Here is a 21179-nt window from a genome sequence, read left to right on the forward strand (position 1 = left end):
CCTTTCTTTCGTAATCACATTTGCAATAGAGATGCCCGGTTTTTGTTCGCATCATAATATCGATAAAATATTTTAACTAAATATCTTAACTGATTTCTACTTGTATAGTAGTTATATAGTGCTTTTGAGCAATAAATCGGTATTTTAAAGTCCTACTTACAACTTAAATAAATTAAATACTTGTATACTACCGATCATTTTGGGTAAGATGTCAGCATTCTCGATATTATCAATGACTATGGTTATGTAATTTATGCATAAAAACCTTTCCCTTGGACAACTGAAAACCGCATTAAAATCTGTTTTAAAGATCTAATCGTACAGACAGCGGAAACGACTTTGTTTTATACTAATGTAAAGATAACAAGCCCTTAGACCTCGATGCAAACCTCGACATAACCCCAGCACTATCGCTCGACCGATATCGCATCGCTGATTTGAACTAGCTGCTCCTGAGCCTTGCCGGCTCCGGGATTAAACCGGCTCGGAGATCCGGGATCAATAGTAATCCCGAGTTTGTTAGCTTTTGTAGTTTTTAAGCCACGCTCTGCTGTTCTGTTTCTGATTAGTTCTAGTTCAAAGGTACTGTCTATGGTACTGTGATCACATTTGATCAAAAACCCAATACACAGAACTGTCCCACCCGTGCATTGACAGAACAGACGTGGTTCAGAACTGACTACTACTATGCCGAGAGGTCCCGGGTTCGATTCCCGGCCGGGCAGAAATTCAAATGTTGAATTTGAATTTCTGTGACGGGTCTGAATGTTTTCTATGTAGAATAATATGTATGTATTAACAAAAAAAAAGTATTCACGTATGTTTTATAATTATATCCGTTGTCTAGTACTCATAGCAGAAGCTTTGCTTGTTTGGGGCTAGCGGCGCAGTGTAAAATGTCCAAGGATTTATTTAAATTAAGTAAACGTGAACGAAACGTCTTTTGTAAAGTAGGTAAAATATTCACCAGCTCGTGCTTAAAGTGTGAAAACCATTACAATTTCTTTACGAAATGAATAATGGATGTACGAGTATATTATTAGTATATCATTTACCAGCTATCTATACGAGTAGTAAGGTAGCTTAGTTAGAGACGACAAGCCGCAGTGTTTAATATCGAAGGACTATTTATTTGGTAATACTTTGGGACAGTTGTGTAAGTTTACTACCCGCCATCATGTCCCTCACATCCTGTGTAAATAACGTGACGTAGAGAAAGACATTATGAAGGTTTTCCTTAACAGTGGTTAGGTCATCGTGGATCTTAGAAATAATTATAAAACTATATTTACAGTCTTTCGTTCCCTTTAACACACAATACATAATTGGAAGTAGATACATCATGCATTTTACGAAATGAATGAAGTTTTTTCACACTTTTATAAAAGCTTCAAATCGGGAACAACTGTCTCAAATGACGCCACAATCGTCGGTACAATCTGCCGACTAGTTTGGAAGTCTGGCCACCTGGAATCCAATTTGAATGGGGACCAGCTACCTGTAGTATTATCTGATTCGACCGTTGTAAGACAAATTTCTGGTTATTTGACCCTCCATGCCACAGATCATTATTGTTTGCGCGACCTTGGATCACTGCGCGATCGTTGTAGAGGGGTCGCCATCTGATTTGTATTATACCGACTGGTTTGTTGCTATCGCGTCTCAGACTGTGGCCCGAGTCCTTGAAAACATGATATCTAGGCTAGCTACCACCATCTTTGATAAGTCTTTCGCCATTATAACAATGTTATGAGCAGCTTTTCTGAGGTTAAGGATTCTGGGTGTAGCTCGCTTCTACCTTTAGCCTGATCATCACTTTCCATCAGATAAAATGCAGGCCAAGACTAAAAACTGCAGGATCTAGCACGTGATAGTATTGCTTTTAATACATAATACAATCCCCTGGAGTAAGACAGCTGGAGCGATCCAAATGCAGGACTTAATTGAATTCGTGTTTCGGAGCAATGCCGCTGTAGATAGATGCTGTCCTCTTACTGAACAAATAACGGTTCAAGTATCGAATGTGCCCAAGAAGGTACATTAGTATGTATGAGAACCGGACTGGGCAGAGTCGCGGTCGTAGATACGTATATATGAATTCAATCACATAGATGTGACTACAATGTATCTAAAACTTGTAAATGAAATAGAAATATGTATCTCTCTATTGCTAAATATTTTCACTATTATTGTTATTTGCGTTTCTAAACCCCAAAATAGCCATTTCAAAAACTGTCAGCTTCGGCTCAGCTAACTTCGGTAATGGCTGGACCGACTTCAGCTGGCTTTGAGCTGATAAATAGTTGAAACGGGCGGTCAAACGGATAAACGAACCAATAACAATAAGCTATACGTCATCGGAAAGGTTTGGGGCAGGGATGTTATGGATATCCGTCCGTATCCGTAACCGAAACTTTCGGATATCCGAAATAAAAAAATATCCGTAACCGTAACCATAACCGATTCAAAGGTTTCGGATAGTTTCGTATGTAGGCAGAGTCAAGCAAGTCCCTACGCTGATTTTTATTATTGCACTTTGAAGTGCATGAGTTTTTTTATTTTTCCCATAAGATAAAAGCTTTTTGTGGGACCAAAAGAAGGTGACAGATGCCAAATAAATCTCTTCTGTACCCATTCTATTCTTAAGGTATGAACTGTGTTGGACAACTATTGGAATCTATACTTAGCACAGACTGATATCCGTAACCGTAACCGAAACTGGTATAATATTATTCCAATATCTGTAACCGTATCCATAACCGAAACTACATATCCGTAACATCCCTAGTTTGGGGCTTCTTTTCTTGGGGAATCTCGTTCGTGACATGACATACCGCTTGTCGTTATTGCTCATGTAGTATCGAATCCCCTCCCTATCTCATATATTTTCCATAGAAAGATATTATCTACTTATAGATACACAGGTTCATGAGCGAAAATATGTAACTAGCTCTCAACATGACATACCTACAAAGACAAACAATATTCTATTGTAGGTATTCGGAATACACACTGACCTTATTAATCTGATCCAAAGCCAAGTCTAAACCAACAATCTAGTTTCTAAGCTAGAAAAGAGACACTAGCAACAAAGAGTCAGTTCTAATTGGCCCCCTCATTAGCCGTAACCGTACTGACAACTGCAAGGGAATCGTTCCAGTAACCGTACTGACAACGGGAATCGTTCCAGTCGGAAACATTTTTCCCTTTTTCCTAATAGCTCCATTAGTCTCCACTTAGTTACATCAATAGCTTCTTCACAATCTAATTAGGATTTACTTTTGCAGAAAATAAAACAGACTTTCAGTTAGCCACTTTCTGCAATACAAAGTAGCTATTGATTTGGATGTAATGTCTACAGTAGGTATAGTAATGTAGATGACTAACAGCTGCCCGCGACTTCGTACGCATGGATCCCGTTTTACCCCTTTAGGGGTGGAGTTTCGTAAAATCCTTTCTTAGCGGATGCTTACGTCATAACATACAAATTTCAGCCCGATCCGTCCAGTGGTTTGGGCTGTGTGAGATCACTATGTCAGTCAGTCAGTAACCATTTTACAATTTTAAGCTTCACACGGATAAAATCCTGAGCGTTTTGCTAGTAGAATATAAAATATTAATGCATGGAAGCACTTCAGGTATTTCAGTGATGTATCGGAAATTTAATTACGTGCATCATTCATCAAATTTGTTATGATTTTATCGGAAAACCGGAATGAAGGATCGGAAAATGTACGGAACGTGGATTAATTAAATTAATCTCGTTCTTTCCACGAACGCATTAAATTTCTACGGTGGGTACTATGCGCTGTTAGTAAAATGACTTTTAATCAAAATTTTCAGCTTCAATTATTGCAAAACTTTCATATTGACCTGGTATATATGGATAGATTGGACTTGGAAGAATAGATAGATTAATTTGCAGAAATTGTAAGGGTGTGATTAAGTATGAAAGTTTGTATGGGGAACCACCTGCTTTCTAGAGCAAGTAAACCATAATCCGCTTGGGATAAGCCAATGATAGAGAACATAGTAGTATTAGTAGTTAGATTATTTAATTTACAAACGGGTCCACTTAGTTCATTCATTCATCGTTTACTCACTCTTACAACATTGTGTCCGTTTTCCATCGTCATATGAAAACATTCTCAACGCAGAGCGTGGTTTCAGTGGCTAACCACAGAATACTAATTACGACAACAACAAAAACCGGACGCTGAATACAAATCTGCTTACCTTTCCCTATAATCTTGTGTATGTACAACGATATAAAGATCGTTTTCCAATACCGCAAATTAGTCAGCTACATACAAGCAACGTTGTATCCACCTTAGAATACCGTGCAGAATAACAGAGAGGGTTAAAACAAAGGCGCTTGTTCGAGAATGGGCGTTTTTAATTGGGTCTCATTATCTCGTAGCAACAATTCAAACGCGAAAAGAAAAAGAGTGCATCTGATGAATGCAGTGCAATGCAGGTTTGAGCAGCGAGCTCATCAGTGCCAAGCTTGTAGGTATAGGGCTATGATGGAATCATGCGGCGCTTTTCAGCAAAAGATTTTTAGTTCATTCTCTCAATTTTTTAGGTAACCATTTCCCCCACAATAAGGAAGCTAAGGTGTTAGTGCTTACTTCCAAGCGGCTGTTTTGCTCGGGGACCAAGGACCAATTTACACCATCTTGGTTTTCCTATACTCGTTATATGCTGGACAGGACAGAAAACTCCGACACCGCGATGCAGGATTATACGCGCGGTAGTGTGTGCCATAGTGAAGTTGTAACAGCGCCATCTGTTGGCACACAGTTTTTAGTAGCGTATCGTAGATGTCGCCACATGTATTATTTTTAATATTCTTCGAGTTGTAAAATAGGTTACAAAAAGTCTTACCTATTCACCAAGTACAAAGTGCTGTCTCCATCTGCGTGTGATTCTGCTAACGCGATTGAATCAATGATTCTTATTGTATGCTCCGCGACATTTTTGATATTTTTACATAAATTGTGGCTGTGCGATGTTTTATATTTTATTATCGCGAACAATTGGCTATACTTATTTTATGTTTAAAAATGCGAATTATGTATTATTATATTTTTGACAAAATTGCGTATTATAATTTTGTGAACAATTTGAATACGATATCGAACATGAAAGTGATACATGTTATGTCACAATTCACAAAAGCATTTCCAGTGCAATTGTTATTAATAAACCAAATAACTGATGTACCTATTAAGTAAATCAAGAGCTTCCAAGAGCGGTCAATAACCGGGCCGATGCACAAAACGTTCTTGAGGCGACGACTTTATTACCTTTATTTTGATTCATTTGCAGTGCATTGCTTGTAAAAACTCATAAAACTCATTTATTTTTACAAATAGGCTGTTAAAAAGCACTTTTACACAATTGCAATTAATTCTTCATTACGCAAATAACAGAAGTTGATTGTATTGATATCAATAAACAATTTCATTTCAACCTGTACATATTAAAACATTTTTAAAGTAAGATTATTTTACGCCTACAGTTAAGAGAAAATCTCTAACAATAAATGATAACCAAAAATGTTCAGCTCACATTCTTTCAGCATAGCTTATTGTAAAAAAAATGTATCTGTTACGTTGTCATTGATGGATGTTTGTAAACCCTAGCAACGTTCGAGCTCACAAAGCGCCATTTATTCCGCTCTATACAATTATCTGCTCAATGAACAGAATTTAAGAAGCTCAAGCAACACTTTTCAGCCCGCAGTATATCAACATTCAACATCGTTTATTTTTAACCTCCAGTAGTCCAGTCAATGAATGCCTTAACGACGGTGTAGAGAGAAATCCGTGGAACACAATTTCTGACCTCGGGACTTTATTTAGCCTAGTTAGGTGGTGAACATAGCAAAAGTCCCCGCCCTTAGCCCTTGAGCCGGCGGGGAGAGGGGGGTTTAAAGGTACCACTTTTCGGTTTTTCGCTTAATCCTCGGAAACTATGCGTCCTAGTGACATGACTACTATGAACCAAAAAAAGCTTATTCAATTTGCTACAGGTGAGACCGTCAAGTTTTTCTATATCTTGTATAGTTTTTGCGGCATCTGCTCTAGAAGGTCTGTAAAATTGGAAATTTTATTGTTGTCTTACATGTTCCTTTCAGGAGAAAATCGACTAAATCAACATTGAGCAAACACTATAGACATGCGGGAGCATGTTAAGCCTAGTTCCATGGAGGGGACTGCACCGTGCGTATATTTAGACGAACCAATTAGAGCCACTTTTGACTCCTCATCATTCAAAAACTACTGTGCATTAACACTTCAAATTTGGCTCATGTATTGAGACTTGCAAGATATACATCAGCTTCAAATTTCATAAATATACCTCAAACGGTTATTTAGGTATTGACGTTCAAAAATCGATATTTAGAGCACTACTATCTATCTATCACATGTGAAATGTTAAAATTTACTGTTTTTTTATTTGTTCCTTTGTATTTACAAAACTACCTTTCTGGATGCCAAATTTGAACCTTCGAGGTCATCTGGAAGTGGTTAGAATTTGGTCTATAGGTCAGACATGTAGATTTTTGGACGTCAATACCTAAAGAACCGTTTGAGGCATATTTATGAAATTTGAAACTGATGTATATCTTGCAAGTCTCAACACATGAACCAAATTTGAAGTGTTAATGCACAGTAGTTTTTGAGTGATGCGGAGTCAAAAGTGGCTCAAAGCAGTTCGTCTAAATATACGCACGGTGCAGTCCCCTCCCTGGAACTAGGCTTAACATGCTCCCGCATGTCTAGAATGATTGCTCAATGTTGATTTAGTCGATTTTCTCCTGATGGGAACATGTAAGACAAAAATAAAATTTCCAATATTACAGACCTTCTAGAGCAGATGCCACGAAAACTATACAATTTATAGAAAAACTTGTCTATCTCACCTGTAGCAAATTGAATATGCTTTTTTTGGTTCAAAATAGTCATGTCACTAGGACGCATAGTTTCCGAGGATTAAGCGAAAAACCGAAAAGTGGCACCTTTAAAACCTCCTCTCCCCGCCGGCTCAAGGGCTAAGGGTGGGGACTTTTGCTATGTTCACCTCCTAACTAGTCTAAATAAAGTCCTGAAGTCAGAAATTGTGTTCTACAGTTTTCCATCTATAATGCTTTATTGACTGGACTACAGCGCCATGTTTGTTTGAAGAACGCTATAAAAGGCACTTTGAATAGTTTAAGCGGTGCTTAATAAGCGCAAACATGTAAAAACGTTTTTTAAACTTCAGCGTTGGTTAACGATACTCGCCCGTACAAAAAGTAAACAGCGGAGGAGTATAATTGACTCTTCACCAGGATTTTTATTTCATTTGCGCTCAACGCTTTGAGGGCCGTTTGAAATCTTTTTACACTTTTTATAATAATGCTTATTTTTGTCATTCCTAAAAAAAAGCCTAACTTCAAAGTATACTCTGTAATTTAAAACACTCAATTAAATTAACAACTCGTCTATGTAAATTAAGAAAAAATAAATGCGTGTTTAAAACAGTCAAAATTTAATGCACGTGTGAGACTGTTATGCCCGTTCTCACCATCAATCCCTAATTTTTAAGTGAGCCCTATGGTAACACATAACAGGAATTTAGTTTTCATAGGGGTCACTTAAAAATTAGGGATTGATGGTGAAAATAGGCATTACTCCCTAAATAAAGATCTAGTCGAACAAGGTAACTCGCATTGTACTTACTAATTAACTGCTGTTACTCGTATATGTCACAGTCTGACGTGGGTTATCCTTAGTTGTTGTAGCCCGCACAAATAGAGAAGGATTATGTATGATGGCCAGAGCTGTAAACACACGTCACATTTAATACATAAGTACATAGTTAAGTAAGACAAAAGGTAATAATACGCCTATTGAGTGTTAACTATTAAAAGAAAAGAATGACCAGTCCACATGTGCTTGCATAGCAAATGGCTCAACCAACAAAAATTCAAAACTGAAGAAAGGCTATCCCAGAAATGTACCGACCCCGCAAAAAATGCATCGCATCGTAAATTTATTCTGCATGAACCCAAAATGTCTTCTGCATGCGCTGTTATTGCAAAAACGTGCAAGCACTACAATGCCCTCCAACGGGCAGTAGATACAGTATCCTTATTCCAATAACTGATTGCATTGCTGACTGGTTCAACTTCGAACTCCTCCTATGTTCTTCTGATTAATTTCGTCGCAGGTCCAATGACAGTTTAACTTTCCCCCGGGACAAACTTGACCTTCACTGGTTGGGTTTGTATTGGCGGTCAATCTGTAGATCCTGGCTACACAGGAGTTGCAGCGGAGGGAAAGAGAGGTGGGAATAGTCCCGATGACTGGTTTAAAACAGCAAGTAGAACCTAGCAGTGGTTCCAACTGTATAGAACAGTACCATCTTGCCGTAAATATCTTAAAAGATGATTAAGAGTATTATTAAGCGACTTTATTCCGTATACAAACTAAAGTCGCTGACATAGCCCAACGGATTAGTAAGCTGAAGTTGCAATGGGCAGAGCACATAGTACGCAGAACTGACGGCCGATGGGGCAGCAAGGTTCTGGAGTGGAGGCCACGTACCGGAAAGCGCAGCTTAGGACGTCCACCCACAAGATGGACCGACCACCTCATAAAGGTAGCGGGAAGGCGCTGGATACAGTCCGCTACCAACCGGCCATTGTGGAAATCATTGGGGGAGGCCTATGTTCAGCAGTGGACGTCCTGTGGCTGAAATGATGATGATGAAGAGTATTAGGCGTTGGAGCGAGTTTCATCATCATCATCAGTAAATCAGAACTACTTTAGTACTATACATAGGTAGGTTATGTTGGTGAGAAATAAACATTACTTTAACATTATTCTAAGTCCGCCTGGCTAGCTACCACCATCTTACCTAAGTCTGTCGCCTTAACAATAATGTTAACAGCATTGTTGTGTTCCGGCAGTTAGAGGTAAGATAGCCAGTTCCTCCGTGGTTGAGGATTCCGAGTGAAGCTCGCTTCCATCTTCGGCCTGATCGTCACTTACCATCAGGTGAGATACAGGCCAAGAGCTTCCTCGATGTGGACAAAAAAATACTTCACTCCATTTTAACTGAGCTTACTGTCCCCATCGCCTTTATAGCTCGTATGAGCTGCAGTGCTGTGCTCCAAAAAGCCCGCCTTTTGTTAAGGGTATATGTTCAGCAGGAGTAATGTACACTGTCTGGCCAGGATGGCATAGTTTTTGGCTACTTCGCGTTATTGCCTCTCCCACTCGTACGCAACTTTATTACTACTCATAGAAGAAACTTGGTATTTAGGCACGAATATGTTTATACCGTTTAAGACAAAATTTAGCCTGGGAGCTGATTGCGCTGTGGTAAAATACTAATATTTTATACATAACAAGCAACTAGATACCTACCTTAAATCAAATCAAATCAAAAATTGTACTGTGCGGGAATCGAACCCGCTGCCTCCGGAATAGTAGTCCGTTTCGAACCACTACACCAAACGGCCGACTGATGAATAGATCTCTCTATTCTGAAATATTTTGTAACGTAAAACTACATGGGAAGTTATTGAGTTGTTGGGGGTTACTTTAGTAGGCCAAAATTACGTTAAGGATACATAATTCGATATTCTATTCTATGTTCTTATCAAATTGAAATCATATAAGGATAAAACAGATTGTTAGGTAAATGGGTATAATATGAGCCGACACTAGCCCATGTTAACATGGGCATATACGAGTAAATGGTAGGTGAAGTCAGAAAATTGATACCTTCATTTTAATTTTCATACAAATCGGTCTAATAACGTTATTTTATACCTTTATTTTCGATAGTCAAGAATAGTAAAATTTAAAAAACATTTTAAATATTGATATTACAAAAATGACAAATATTCAATGTTCCCATTATACAGCAGTTTTAATTGAAAATGTAATTCTTTGATGAAATATTTTTATTAAATAGTGTCACAAAGTTAATTAAAGCTTATTTAGTAATACCTACTTAGGCTGAGTTGCACCACCTAACTTTGAATACACTATAACGATAACCGGTGTTTTTGTACTCCATACAAAACGCACCGGTTATGGTCATAGTTACCGTTAAAGTTAGGTGGTGCAACCCAGCCTTAGTAACGCGCTATAAAAATCGCACAAGACTTTCATGCTCGTTACCGACATCATAGAGCGATGTCAATATTATATTCTTAGACTAGCATTAGTCGAGTATTTAATACTCGTGCTAGCCTCCAAAAATTATTTGAAAAATATGGTCGTCGTTGTTTGCCGCCGAAGTATAGGTCTCGCTATTGATAATGGCCAGAGTATAAGTTTGGAAAAAATCAAACGATACCGCGGGCTAAATCAGAACAGTGCCATCTAGCGGATGCGGAGTTTCAGTCCGGCGTTGTAAACCCTCTATCACCCGATAGAGGGCTTTTGATCGTCGACTCAGCGCGGGGTGGTGTTTCGCAGGTGGGGTACGAACGAAAGTCAATTTGATTTAGCAATCGCGTTCTCGTATTGAATGCAAAAATAATGTTAGCTTCTACGTTGCAGTAGACTAGTCTTGTCAAGTTTGATTCGTCCTGAATAATATAGAGACGTTATAATATTAGGTATTTATGATCTTAGCCTCTTTACTTATATTAGCCCAAAAGGGGACATGGAAATGAGCAAAATCAAGCGGGCAAAAGATGACTAAATCACCCTTTATTTGCTCTAGGTGTCAGCTTGAACAGGAAAATATTTCAAACAAACCATATTTTGATTTAAGAACGGACTTATTACAATGCGTAATCACACCAAAGCCGAGTATAACTGGACATTTAGATTTGTGTTTAGTGTGTGTGTGTGTCAAGTATAAAGTGTTACTTGTACCGTATAAAAAAGTACATTTCCGAAATGATACTAACTTAACTGAGATGATAAACATTTTATAACAATGGTTCGAAGGCAATAAATTATTTTTTTTTAATTAAATCTTGGTACTATTTTATCTTAGGTATGTATAGTTAATTTATTACCCAACATTAGCGTTTACACCCCCCGTTAACAGCAGAGCGTGCTTCTGTCATTGACTCTGGCTCTGCACTTTGCAGTTCCCTGACGAGCGCAACCACGACCTGGCTCAGATGTACCGCATGTACTTCACGCGCAACGTCAACCCCACCAACCTGTCGCTGCTCATCGACGCTTACGCGCGCCGCTCGGACCTCGGCATCGGCCGCGACGCCGAGACCCTGCGCCCGCCCGTCCTCAACATCACCGGCGCGCTGTCGCCGCATCAGGAGGACACGGTCGCCTTCAACGCACGCCTGGCGCCCTCCACCTCCACCTGGATGAAGGTACGCACCCAGACCCGTGTCACATCGGGCGCGCGTGTCACAACACGGCGCCCGTGTCGCATCACGGCGCCCGTGTCACATCACGGCGCGCGTGTCACATCACGGCGCTCGTGTCACATCACGGCGCCCGTGTCACATCACGGCGCCCGTGTCACATCACGGCGCTCGTGTCACATCACGGCGCCCGTGTCACATCACGGCGCGCGTGTCACATCACGGCGCGCGTATCACATCACGGCGCGCTGTCGCCGCACCAGGAGACATTCCTCCTCATACAATCCACGAGTGACCAAACCACTAAACTCAAGGCTGTCCCTCAATACCAGGATTGCTCGAGCATGGTTTGACAACATCAATCAAATTAATCAAAAACATGCATGCATCAATATTTATTCACTGCTGAACATTAGTTTTCACTAACCGCCAGCACAGTATAATATGTGTTATCAGGCTGCAGAATTTCATCGCGTTATTAACAAACCCATTTAGGGCACTGATTTAACGTGAGAGACTACTAGTTGCATCCGATAAGCCGATATACTGTGATTGGGCGCACCGCACATAGCGTCATAAGCACTAGCAAGATAGAGTACATAAGCTTAACTGTGGTAAATACCGTGGTTGGCATCGTGGGGAATATGCATTGCACGCTAATTCAGTGCTATAAAATGTATGTACAGTCCTCTCAACTTAAGCTGAGAATTGCATTTGTGTGAGTGCACACCGATAGTTTAGAGTGGCAATCGGCTTGAAGCGCGGTGCGTCCCGCGCATGGTTTATTATAGCAAGCGGCCTGAAGCGCGGCGCGTCCGCCACGCACCGCTTCCTTGTCGCTCACATACTTCACTTCATCCCCAGTACTGGTAGCAGATACATGTAATTTTATGTAATTGTGTTCCAAATATTAGTGAAATGGCTCCTACTGTAAGTGAATTTCCTGTACGAAATCCATTAAGCAGCCAAGTGAAAGAAATTTTATGCAAATTGAATACGTATTTTAAAGGTGTGAACGAAAAGTTTTTAGTCTGTTTTTATTTTGTAATTTTATAAAGTTTGTCTTTTTGTTGTATTTTGTAAGGCTGGCTGGACGCCCTCTCTATAAACGGTGCTCGCAGAATATCAGCGTCGAGGTACTTCGTGCCTTGGCATATGCTGAGCGAGGACCTGTTTTTATTTATTTAAAAGGATGTGTCAAGTGTCGTTACATCGGCCCAATTGGTAGCAAGTGTTTTATAGACTTCCTTTTAATAAAACATTAATTTTATTTGTATGTGTTTTACTAACGGTACTTTTGGCGATCACTCACACAAATGCAATTCTCAGCTTAAGTTGATAGGACTGTACGAGTACGATATGAAATTCTTGGTTTCGATATAGCTATTAGATAGATAGCAACATCTAAAGTCCCTTTCTGATGCTAGAATACCGTTTACTTTGATCCAGCTGTAAATAGCACAGAAGCTATATTTACTAGGCACACGTAGAGGATCATCAGAAAGTATCCGTTTTGTAAATGTTTTACGTATATCTATGATGTATTCATAAGTAACAAATGTAACTAGGTATGCAAACTTTCCCATTTGATAATTACCGTGTGGCGTAGATGTGTCGCTTTTATTGGCTTTCTTAATTCCCGCCACATCATCAACAGCCCTTTACAGTCCACTGCTAGACTATGAGCCTCCTCCACTATAGGGGAAGGTTTCGCCATAATCTCCACGCTTGGCAAGCGGGTTGGAGATCGCAGTTTAAAAGATTGATGTTTTTCAGAGAGCGCTGCTGCCCGTTCTCTGTTTGATGTGTAGTCCCTAAGTCGCCTCTTACGACACACCCGTGGAAAGAGTAGGGGTTGGTGACAAATGTATTCTACTCAGCCGTCACCACACGGCTTACAATATTTATAATTCCCGCCACAAGTATACTTCAAGTTTGTCAATGAGTTATCACAGTTATAAAAAGGAAATATCACCGCGTTTCCAGATCTCCGACTGCGGGATGGTGCTGGAGGAGCAGCCGGCCAAGATCTCGGAAGCGTTCCGCCTGTTCCTGCAAGGCGAGGGCTACGGTAAGTAGGCCCGACGCCTGCCCGGACCGATGGCACGGAACATTCGCGCCTATCCTGGATAGTTTAACGACATTCGGATAACTATAGTCTGGTCTGTGAGCACGTAGGATTTTGTCCAATGACCCCAAGCTACCCATCCTTATCGCTCGCGCGTAATTATGTTGCTATCGCGCTCGCACACTCACTGCGGGTGCCAGTCGCACAGTCGCGACAGCAATATAATTACGCGCGAGTGATAAGGATGGGTAGCTAGGGGTCATTGGACAAAATTCTACGTGCTCACTGACCGGGCTTTACAAGTCTTAGTGTGTACAAGGAAATGGATCAGGCCTTGATAATGTTAGTTTTTTTTTTAATTAATCCGATATTGCCGCCACTCTTTCGCTGCATATCAGCGCTTACACCTATGAAAATAAAAGGTCAATTTCCTTGTACGCCCTGCAGAGTCAGGTCATTCCCAGACGCGAGGCACATCTCGACACTTGCGGACTCAGCCAACCTGACACCAGAACAAACCGGTAGCTGAGACGTTAATACGCCGCATAGTAACACAGTACTTGTATCACGGGTAAAAATGACCCTTTATAGACTGAGAAGTCGTTGAGTCTCACCCCTTTGTCCTTCAGAAATGTTCACAATCGGCTCTTTTATTGGCTCGCAGCTGTTTCCATTGTGCGAGTACATGATCTCAGCATTACCCGCAGGTCGCGAGTGCCGCGCGTACGGAAGTGCACCGCGCCTAAGCCCCAACTTGATCGTTCCTCTGGGCCTCTCCTCTCAAACCTTACAGTAACATTGTCATGCAGAATTGGCTTTAATTTCACCACACAAATGACGACCTCCGTCTTGTACAGCCGCGTGCATTATTAAACAAATATTTTTAGAGTGTATTTTTTATTGATAGCGTTTTATTTTTGTACACAAATGTCACAAATAATAACGCCGTAATATTTCATACCGCATTTCAATATTATTTTTATATTTTATAAACTACTAGCTGACCCGGCGAACTTCGTACCGCCTTAGCGTAGAGATTTTCTTAATATTTTTTTCCGTAAGAACCATCCTTGGACTTCCACAAACATTTAAAAAAAAGAATTATCGAAATCGGTTCAGCCGTTCACACGTGATGCCGTGACAACGCGAAACGGGTTTCATTTTTATATATATAGATGCACGCGTCTTTAGATACTTTATTTTTAACTATTATTCTTCTAACATACTTCATATTATTATTATTCTTTATATTTAAACTTAATGAATGAATACTCAATATAAGTATATTTAATCATAATACGCTTTAAATGTTATTTAAAATTAATACACAAGTCACTAAAAACTTACACCAAAAATAACTTTAGGTTAACTTTAATATTTATGAAATGTACTCAAGCTTTTAATGTAAAAATAGGTTAATTTATGAAACGTAACGTCTTATTGTAACTGTTTACTTGTAATGTTTAACTTTTAATGTAATCTTTTAACTATATTTTGTATTAGTTTAGAATGACGGCATGTGATGGTATGCTGTTAGACCGCGGCGCCACCTGCTACACTTAACAGATGGTTAAAATCCTAAATTAAGTTATGATCACCTTCTCTGTTTCCGAAAATGGAAATGAAAAATGTGCCACCATCTTACATTTGTGGGCATCGCAATAAAATTATGCTAGTTTGGACCTATCGAGTAAATTAATCATCTAACGGGGCCGTTGACTGGATATCGCGAGTGTCGGCGACCTCTAGTACTTAAATAATGCAAGCTCAGGACCTCTGACTGGATGTCCCGATTTTCTTCGAGCTTTGGTACTTTAGTACGCATAGTGTAAGCTCTCAAGTGAAGCAGGTGAGCGCCGTGTAGTGCCTCGGCGAGGTCTGTAACGGCGTATGTTCTATATCTTTGCGGAGCGGACGCTGGCAGGCCGCGGCCCGGTACGTATCGGCCCCCCGGTAGCCCGGTAGCCCGGTAGCTCGGTAGCTCGGCTTGTGTCCTGTGCTAGTCGTGCTGTCGGTAGCCCACTGTGCAACGTGTAACCAATAACTTACCTACTTCAAATATGAAAATAGTTTCAGTCACTCGCCAGTCGATTGGCGTAACTTATATGAACTGCCAATGCGCTGATGCATATTCATTGCACAGCCATTCTAATTAATGATGATAATTTTCCATCAACTTAATTGAAAACTAAATAAGGTTTTCAGGGCATTTGTAGGAAAGTATTTGATGAAAGTTTGAAACGCATTTGCCTAATTAAATTACTAATGTAGGTTAATGTTACATCGAGCTAAAGATCTTAAGTATCGTGCAACGTTAAAATTAAAAAATAACATTGCATTCAGCTCATTTTTAATAATCTGAAAATCTCCTCGATTTATGTATCATCAATTATTACGGACAGTATAACTACACATTTAAAAGTTACATGTTGTATTAGATATAAATAGTTATCCTCGAAGAATTAGCAACCCCTATGCATACGTAGGTAGAGCCAATGTTGTGTGAGAGTGGTTGCCGCTGTAGATAGAATAGAACCCTAGTTAGGTATGTGTTTGCTAGAACCTTGTTGCCGATATCCATTTGTAATAAGTATTATTGAAATACCTATTGGAAAAATCAATTTTGATTTTGATGAAAATAAATAGCTAATGGGGAGAACATCACATTACCTATAGTTACCCCTTTTTGACCGCTCATAAGAATCGCTCGCCTTAAAATATTTTTGTAAATATATAAAATTAAAATTGTGGAGTTACCATCGTTATTGTTTCGTCGTTCTCGTTTCTGCACCCATTCGTAGATTAGAAGCCAACTGCATGCTTTTAATTATTAATGTTTATTACGTGTTTATTTTAGCATTAAGTATTTTTACATTTTCACACCTTTATTTTGATTTTTTACATGTTAGTGTTTAAGTTTTATGACACTGAAGTTCTGTTCTGCCACTGAAAAACCAAACATCTCTTGGTTTTCAATTTTATTATCTAAAAGTGGTAAAACAGAGCTGAGGCGAATCTAGGCGTTCAGAGCCCCTTCTAGTGCTCTTTTTACAAGTTTTTTCACAAAATAATTAGAAAACCAGTTCATTATTTTAACCCTTATGAACTCCTGGGTTCGCTTTTAACTAGGGGCCCATATACGCCGGCTAATTGAGCACCAGCGGGAACCCACAGAAAAGTGTCAATTACTGATATTCAGCTACGGGACTATTCCCACCTCTCGTTCCCACCACTGCAACTCCTGTGTAGCCAGGATCTACAGCTTGACCGCCACAAAAACCCAACCAATGAAGGTCAAGTTTGTCCCGGGGGAAAGTTAAACTGTCATTGGACCCGCAACGAAATTAATCAGAACAACATAGGAGGAGTTCGAAATTAAGGTTCGACTTCTCTCCATTGTAAAGCGGATGACAGGTGACAAACAAAGGTTTAAAACCTTTAAGATATTCAGCTAAACAGTCAATTAATTTTCCGCGTGCGACTGTTGCGACGTACCCAAGTGAATTTTTTCTCATGAGCTTATTATTTGTCTCATAAAGACGTCCCTATAGTCCTTGTTAGAACTACTTTTAACCCTAAGTTTTAAAAACTGGTTTTTAAAGACTCCCTTATGTTTGGAGTGAGTCTTTTTCATCTTTATCATTTAAATCACGATGGACACGTGTGAGTCAATCAATGGCGTAGCCTCGAGAACGCTGGACAAAAGACGGAGGGATAATGCCTTGTTTTGGCGGATTTCGCTTCTCTGTGGGCCCCTCCAGTGGCCGGGGTATATAGGCCGGCACGTTGCGTACTGACCGTATTCTCTGCGCCGGCGCAGCGCTGAAGCTGCGGGTGCGCGCGCCAGCTAGTTCCGTCCCGACCCTTGCGTAGACACCGTAAGTTTATTTTCACTATTTTATGTTCGTTGTGTTTTTTACTGGGAAGACGACTGATATTTTTGTAACTGATTTAGTTTTTCTTATTGCAATCTTTGGATTTGCTAAATTAATTGTCATTCTTGAAGTATTTCTGACGCTATTCAATTAAATGAATTGACTAACTTAATTTGACTGTTAAATTTCCATAGCGTGTTAAAATATAGTTCGCTTTTATAAACATGACTCATAAGCTAAGGACCAAGACTTTAAAACCTTAAAATTCTTAGAAAAGAGTCGTCTTCCTAGTTAATTATTAGTCACTTTAAGCTTTGTCCTGCATGTTATTATTACACATTTCACAATCATCTTTATTTGTTAAGTGTTTTAGTAATTCTTAAACGTTCATAAAGTGATATAACGAAATATAAATTTGCCCCGTTAAATGTTCAGAATTAATTTGATCTATTGAAAATCATGATTAACTACTCGTCGTTTTTTTCAAGTCCTTTAAAATACTAAAGTTCTATTCGGTAACTTATTTGTTACTTACATAAAACCTTTAATTATTTTGATTTGTATGTATGTTGTTTAATGTTTCATTTTCCCTTTTTTTACTTGGTATTTCTTTTTTTACATACATACGTATAATGACGTAGGTGCTACGGTGAATGTTAAGAAAGGAGGTGAGTTCTAGTGGATTTCAGAAATAGATAAAAAAAATAAGTCGTGCAAAAGCAATAATAAATTATAAAGTACCTACTGACATATTCAGTTCCAATCAAAGTGAATGGTTTGTAATCTTAAAGTGACACTAATGACGCAGTTAATGACGTTAATGTATTTTGCAAACATCTCATCTAATGTTTAAAAGCTACCGTTAAAAAGTAACACCAAGTGTGAATTATATTGTGTTTTATTGAATGTTCATCCTTTTGCTTTTGTATGACTTCTGTTTTACAATATTGACTTTATTTTTGTGTCCACATTGTCCTGTGTCTTAAATCTAAATGTAAACGCACCAACCTTCAAATAGTTAACCACATCTTATACGTTTAATATTAAAGAAGTCACGTAATAAAAACATTTATATTATAGTTATTAGGCACATAATTGAGATAGGTATTTCAGAAATTGTATCGACACCGTACGCACCGCAGGCGTTGAAACAGGTCCTTGCTCACTTGTTGAAGGCGTACTGTACAGGCACTTGCCGACGTGTCTCCGCGGACCAACATGTCTGTCATAGAGCAGATATTTCATTCAGAACTTACGTATTTTATTTGTAGATTCGTGTTAGACAGTTATATTCAATTTTGTAGTTTCATTTAGTCTTTTTTTGTGGTTTGTTAGCGATTCTACAATGTGACATGTTACCTCGGAGACCTGTCGGTTCACTCAAGTGTTCAAAATCACACATGGTAATGTTTCTCTTGCGTGTTACAGTCGCGCCTCTGTCGCCGACGAAGATCGTCGCGTTCCGGCGGCTGTCGGACGCCGCCGAGCGCCGGCGCTCGTGCCGCCACTCGCCCGTCATCCGCATCACCGAGAACCCCATCTCCGAGGCCGTGGTCTGCTAGGCGCCCGGGCCGGCTCGCGCGAGCGGAGAGCGGAGCACACCCTGTAAATACATTGGCGATTTCGATTTTTTCCCCGTATTTAACCCGACGATGCGGATAGTTGGCTTCGGAGATGCCGTACGTTTGGAGGTGCCTGTACCTGGAGGGCCCGTCGAGCCGCTGCGCGCAGCAGCCGCTGGCGCGCTGCGTGGTGCTGCTGGCGCTGCCGCCGCGAGCCGCCGCGAGCCAAGCCGCGCGCAGCTCGCTGGCGCTAATTCGCTCGCTGCTCCGCTCGCTGCTCGGCGTGCTGTTCTGTTTCAATAACCTCCGACGTTTATTCACTATTAAGTAAGCGCGGGTGGCGCTGCGGCGGCAGTCTGTGGTGTCTGCAACGAAATTATATCATGACGATGGTAGCGCGTGCAATATCAAAAATATGTTTCTTTCTATCGCGATCTTTATAACGAACTGTACTGACGCCAGTATGTTTGTGAACAGCGCCACCTGCTTTTTTATTTTTTTCTCATTTTTTAGATGTAAGTTATTTTATTAAGTTTCCAAATTTTGTGTGACCGCCTTCCCCTGGGGTTTGAATGAAAGTGTTTGAATTATGCGCGTGAGTGTGCTGCGACCGGCAGGCCGGCCGTCTGAGACGGAATAATTTAGTTTTAATATATATATCGTGTCGCAGCACCACGCTTACGAGAATGTGAGGAACGATAATATAAAAAAGGAACCAAAGATAATGTAAGTGTACATATCCGGAAACGCGCGGGCCGACCCAGTGAGTTGAAGTTATATCAGGTGTTATAAGTTTAAGGAATTTTTATTAGAACACACTGACTCACTGACTATACTATTACTGTAATGATATACCACTATCGAGCATTTATCGTTATTCGGTTAGGCTATCGTCACATTGGTGTTACTTCATGCAAGTGTGCGAGGATCGGCGTGGATGGTGACTAGAGATAGATACGAGGGCTGCGGCGCATCGCCGCGCGGCCCGCTCGGAGCAGCTGCCATGACAATCGAGCAATTTCCAATTCAAAATCGAAGGTTATTTATTTGATTAACTTTTCTAACAATCTCATCAACTTCCATTTGGTTATTAAAGCTGTATTTATATGTGAACGAACCTTTCTCGCGGCAGCTGCGCGGGCGCGGCGCGCTCCGCCGCCGGGTGCTATGCTAAGACCAAGACAGTTTTTTGAGATCGATCATTTAATGACGAGTGTTTTGGATATATTTTCGCTTAGTTTTTTTAAAACGCCTATTGTACGTCACCTTTTTAAATATACTTAGTTTAATATTGATTTTAAAAAATTGTAAATCACGGCCTGTACTGTGTAACGGAGTGTTGTGAGTGATTTAGTTTTGTTTATCAGTATTATTCCCGGGTGATCACCCTTCTGTTCGGCCGCTTGTAGCCGTTAGCTTGCGCCGCGAGGCCGGTAGCGACGCTTTGTAGAAATACAATAAGCGCATTACGTTCTTAGATACTACTTACATTTTATCAACTTGTAATTGTTTTGTAGTGATTCGACTCTAAGTTTACTGATTTGTGTAAATTTAATATGGGTCTATTAAAAGGTGATTTTGTAAAGACTTCTTGTTTCATTTATCTTACCTATTACTTTTATTTCTAACGCTAATTGCGAGTTGTTTTTATGAAGTCTACTTTGCATTTTCCTATTTTACACATTTCTCGTGCTTGGTGTGCCAGATAGTGAAATAAAAGAAAATTTACGTGATAGTATATATTTATTTCAAGTACAAGATATCAACAAGATTAGTGTCTAATATTATTACAAAACATGATTCTTAGTATTAAACTTAATGGTGTAAATGTTCTGCGATCTAAACTCTATAATACTTAACATTAAGCGAAATATATTGCTTAGCGAATGACTGCTGACATGTCTGATATATTATCACTAAGAAATAATATCATCGCCTTTTATCTGTATACATAATCGTTATTCGTTTATTAATATCGTGTTTATCAAGCCAACTGTAAATAGTGAACATAGCTCCTTCAAAAGTCGATGGTCTATTATTTCTGGTGTCACAATATTTCTGGCTGCGCGCACGCACTGATTACGTTGACAAATCTTGTTTCGTCAGCAGTGTGATATTCAAAGGGCAGTGGAGATGACTGACAGGGCTGCCAACTTTAGTAGCGCAGTCATTTTAGTCTTATCTATTAATTTTTAAGAGAAAATTCAAATCCAATAGAAATTAGTTCGTTTCAATTATAAATTGTAATATAATATGAATGGTAGCGTAGATACATTAAAAAATTATTTAAAGTTAAATCATCAAGTCTGAATTAATAATTTTCT

The 21179-nt window shown here is 39.7% G+C and overlaps 1 protein-coding gene across 9 annotated transcripts in view; it reads left to right on the top strand.

Annotated features, from left to right (window-relative positions):
- MESK2 (misexpression suppressor of KSR 2) overlaps positions 1-20411 on the top strand; it is a 153835-nt gene extending 133424 nt beyond the window's left edge. For 5 of the 9 annotated variants that reach the window (XM_028313653.1, XM_028313659.1, XM_028313660.1 and 2 more), the window contains 4 exons: positions 11111-11356; positions 13337-13421; positions 17935-17961; positions 18722-20411. In XM_028313653.1, the coding sequence (XP_028169454.1) occupies positions 11111-11356; positions 13337-13421; positions 17935-17961; positions 18722-18855 (492 nt within the window). In that variant the 3' untranslated portion in view covers positions 18856-20411. Of the gene's footprint in view, positions 1-11110; positions 11357-13336; positions 13422-17238; positions 17297-17934; positions 17962-18721 lie in introns of all 9 variants that reach the window. The other 4 variants (XM_028313657.1, XM_028313658.1, XM_028313662.1 and 1 more) reach the window with 2 other exon arrangements.
- Positions 20412-21179: the final 768 nt, after the last annotated feature.

The sequence above is a fragment of the Ostrinia furnacalis genome, unplaced genomic scaffold (genome assembly GCF_004193835.3).
Source record: "Ostrinia furnacalis isolate ACB-3 unplaced genomic scaffold, ASM419383v2 OfSCF4318, whole genome shotgun sequence".
In the NCBI taxonomy this organism is placed as follows: domain Eukaryota; kingdom Metazoa; phylum Arthropoda; class Insecta; order Lepidoptera; family Crambidae; genus Ostrinia; species Ostrinia furnacalis.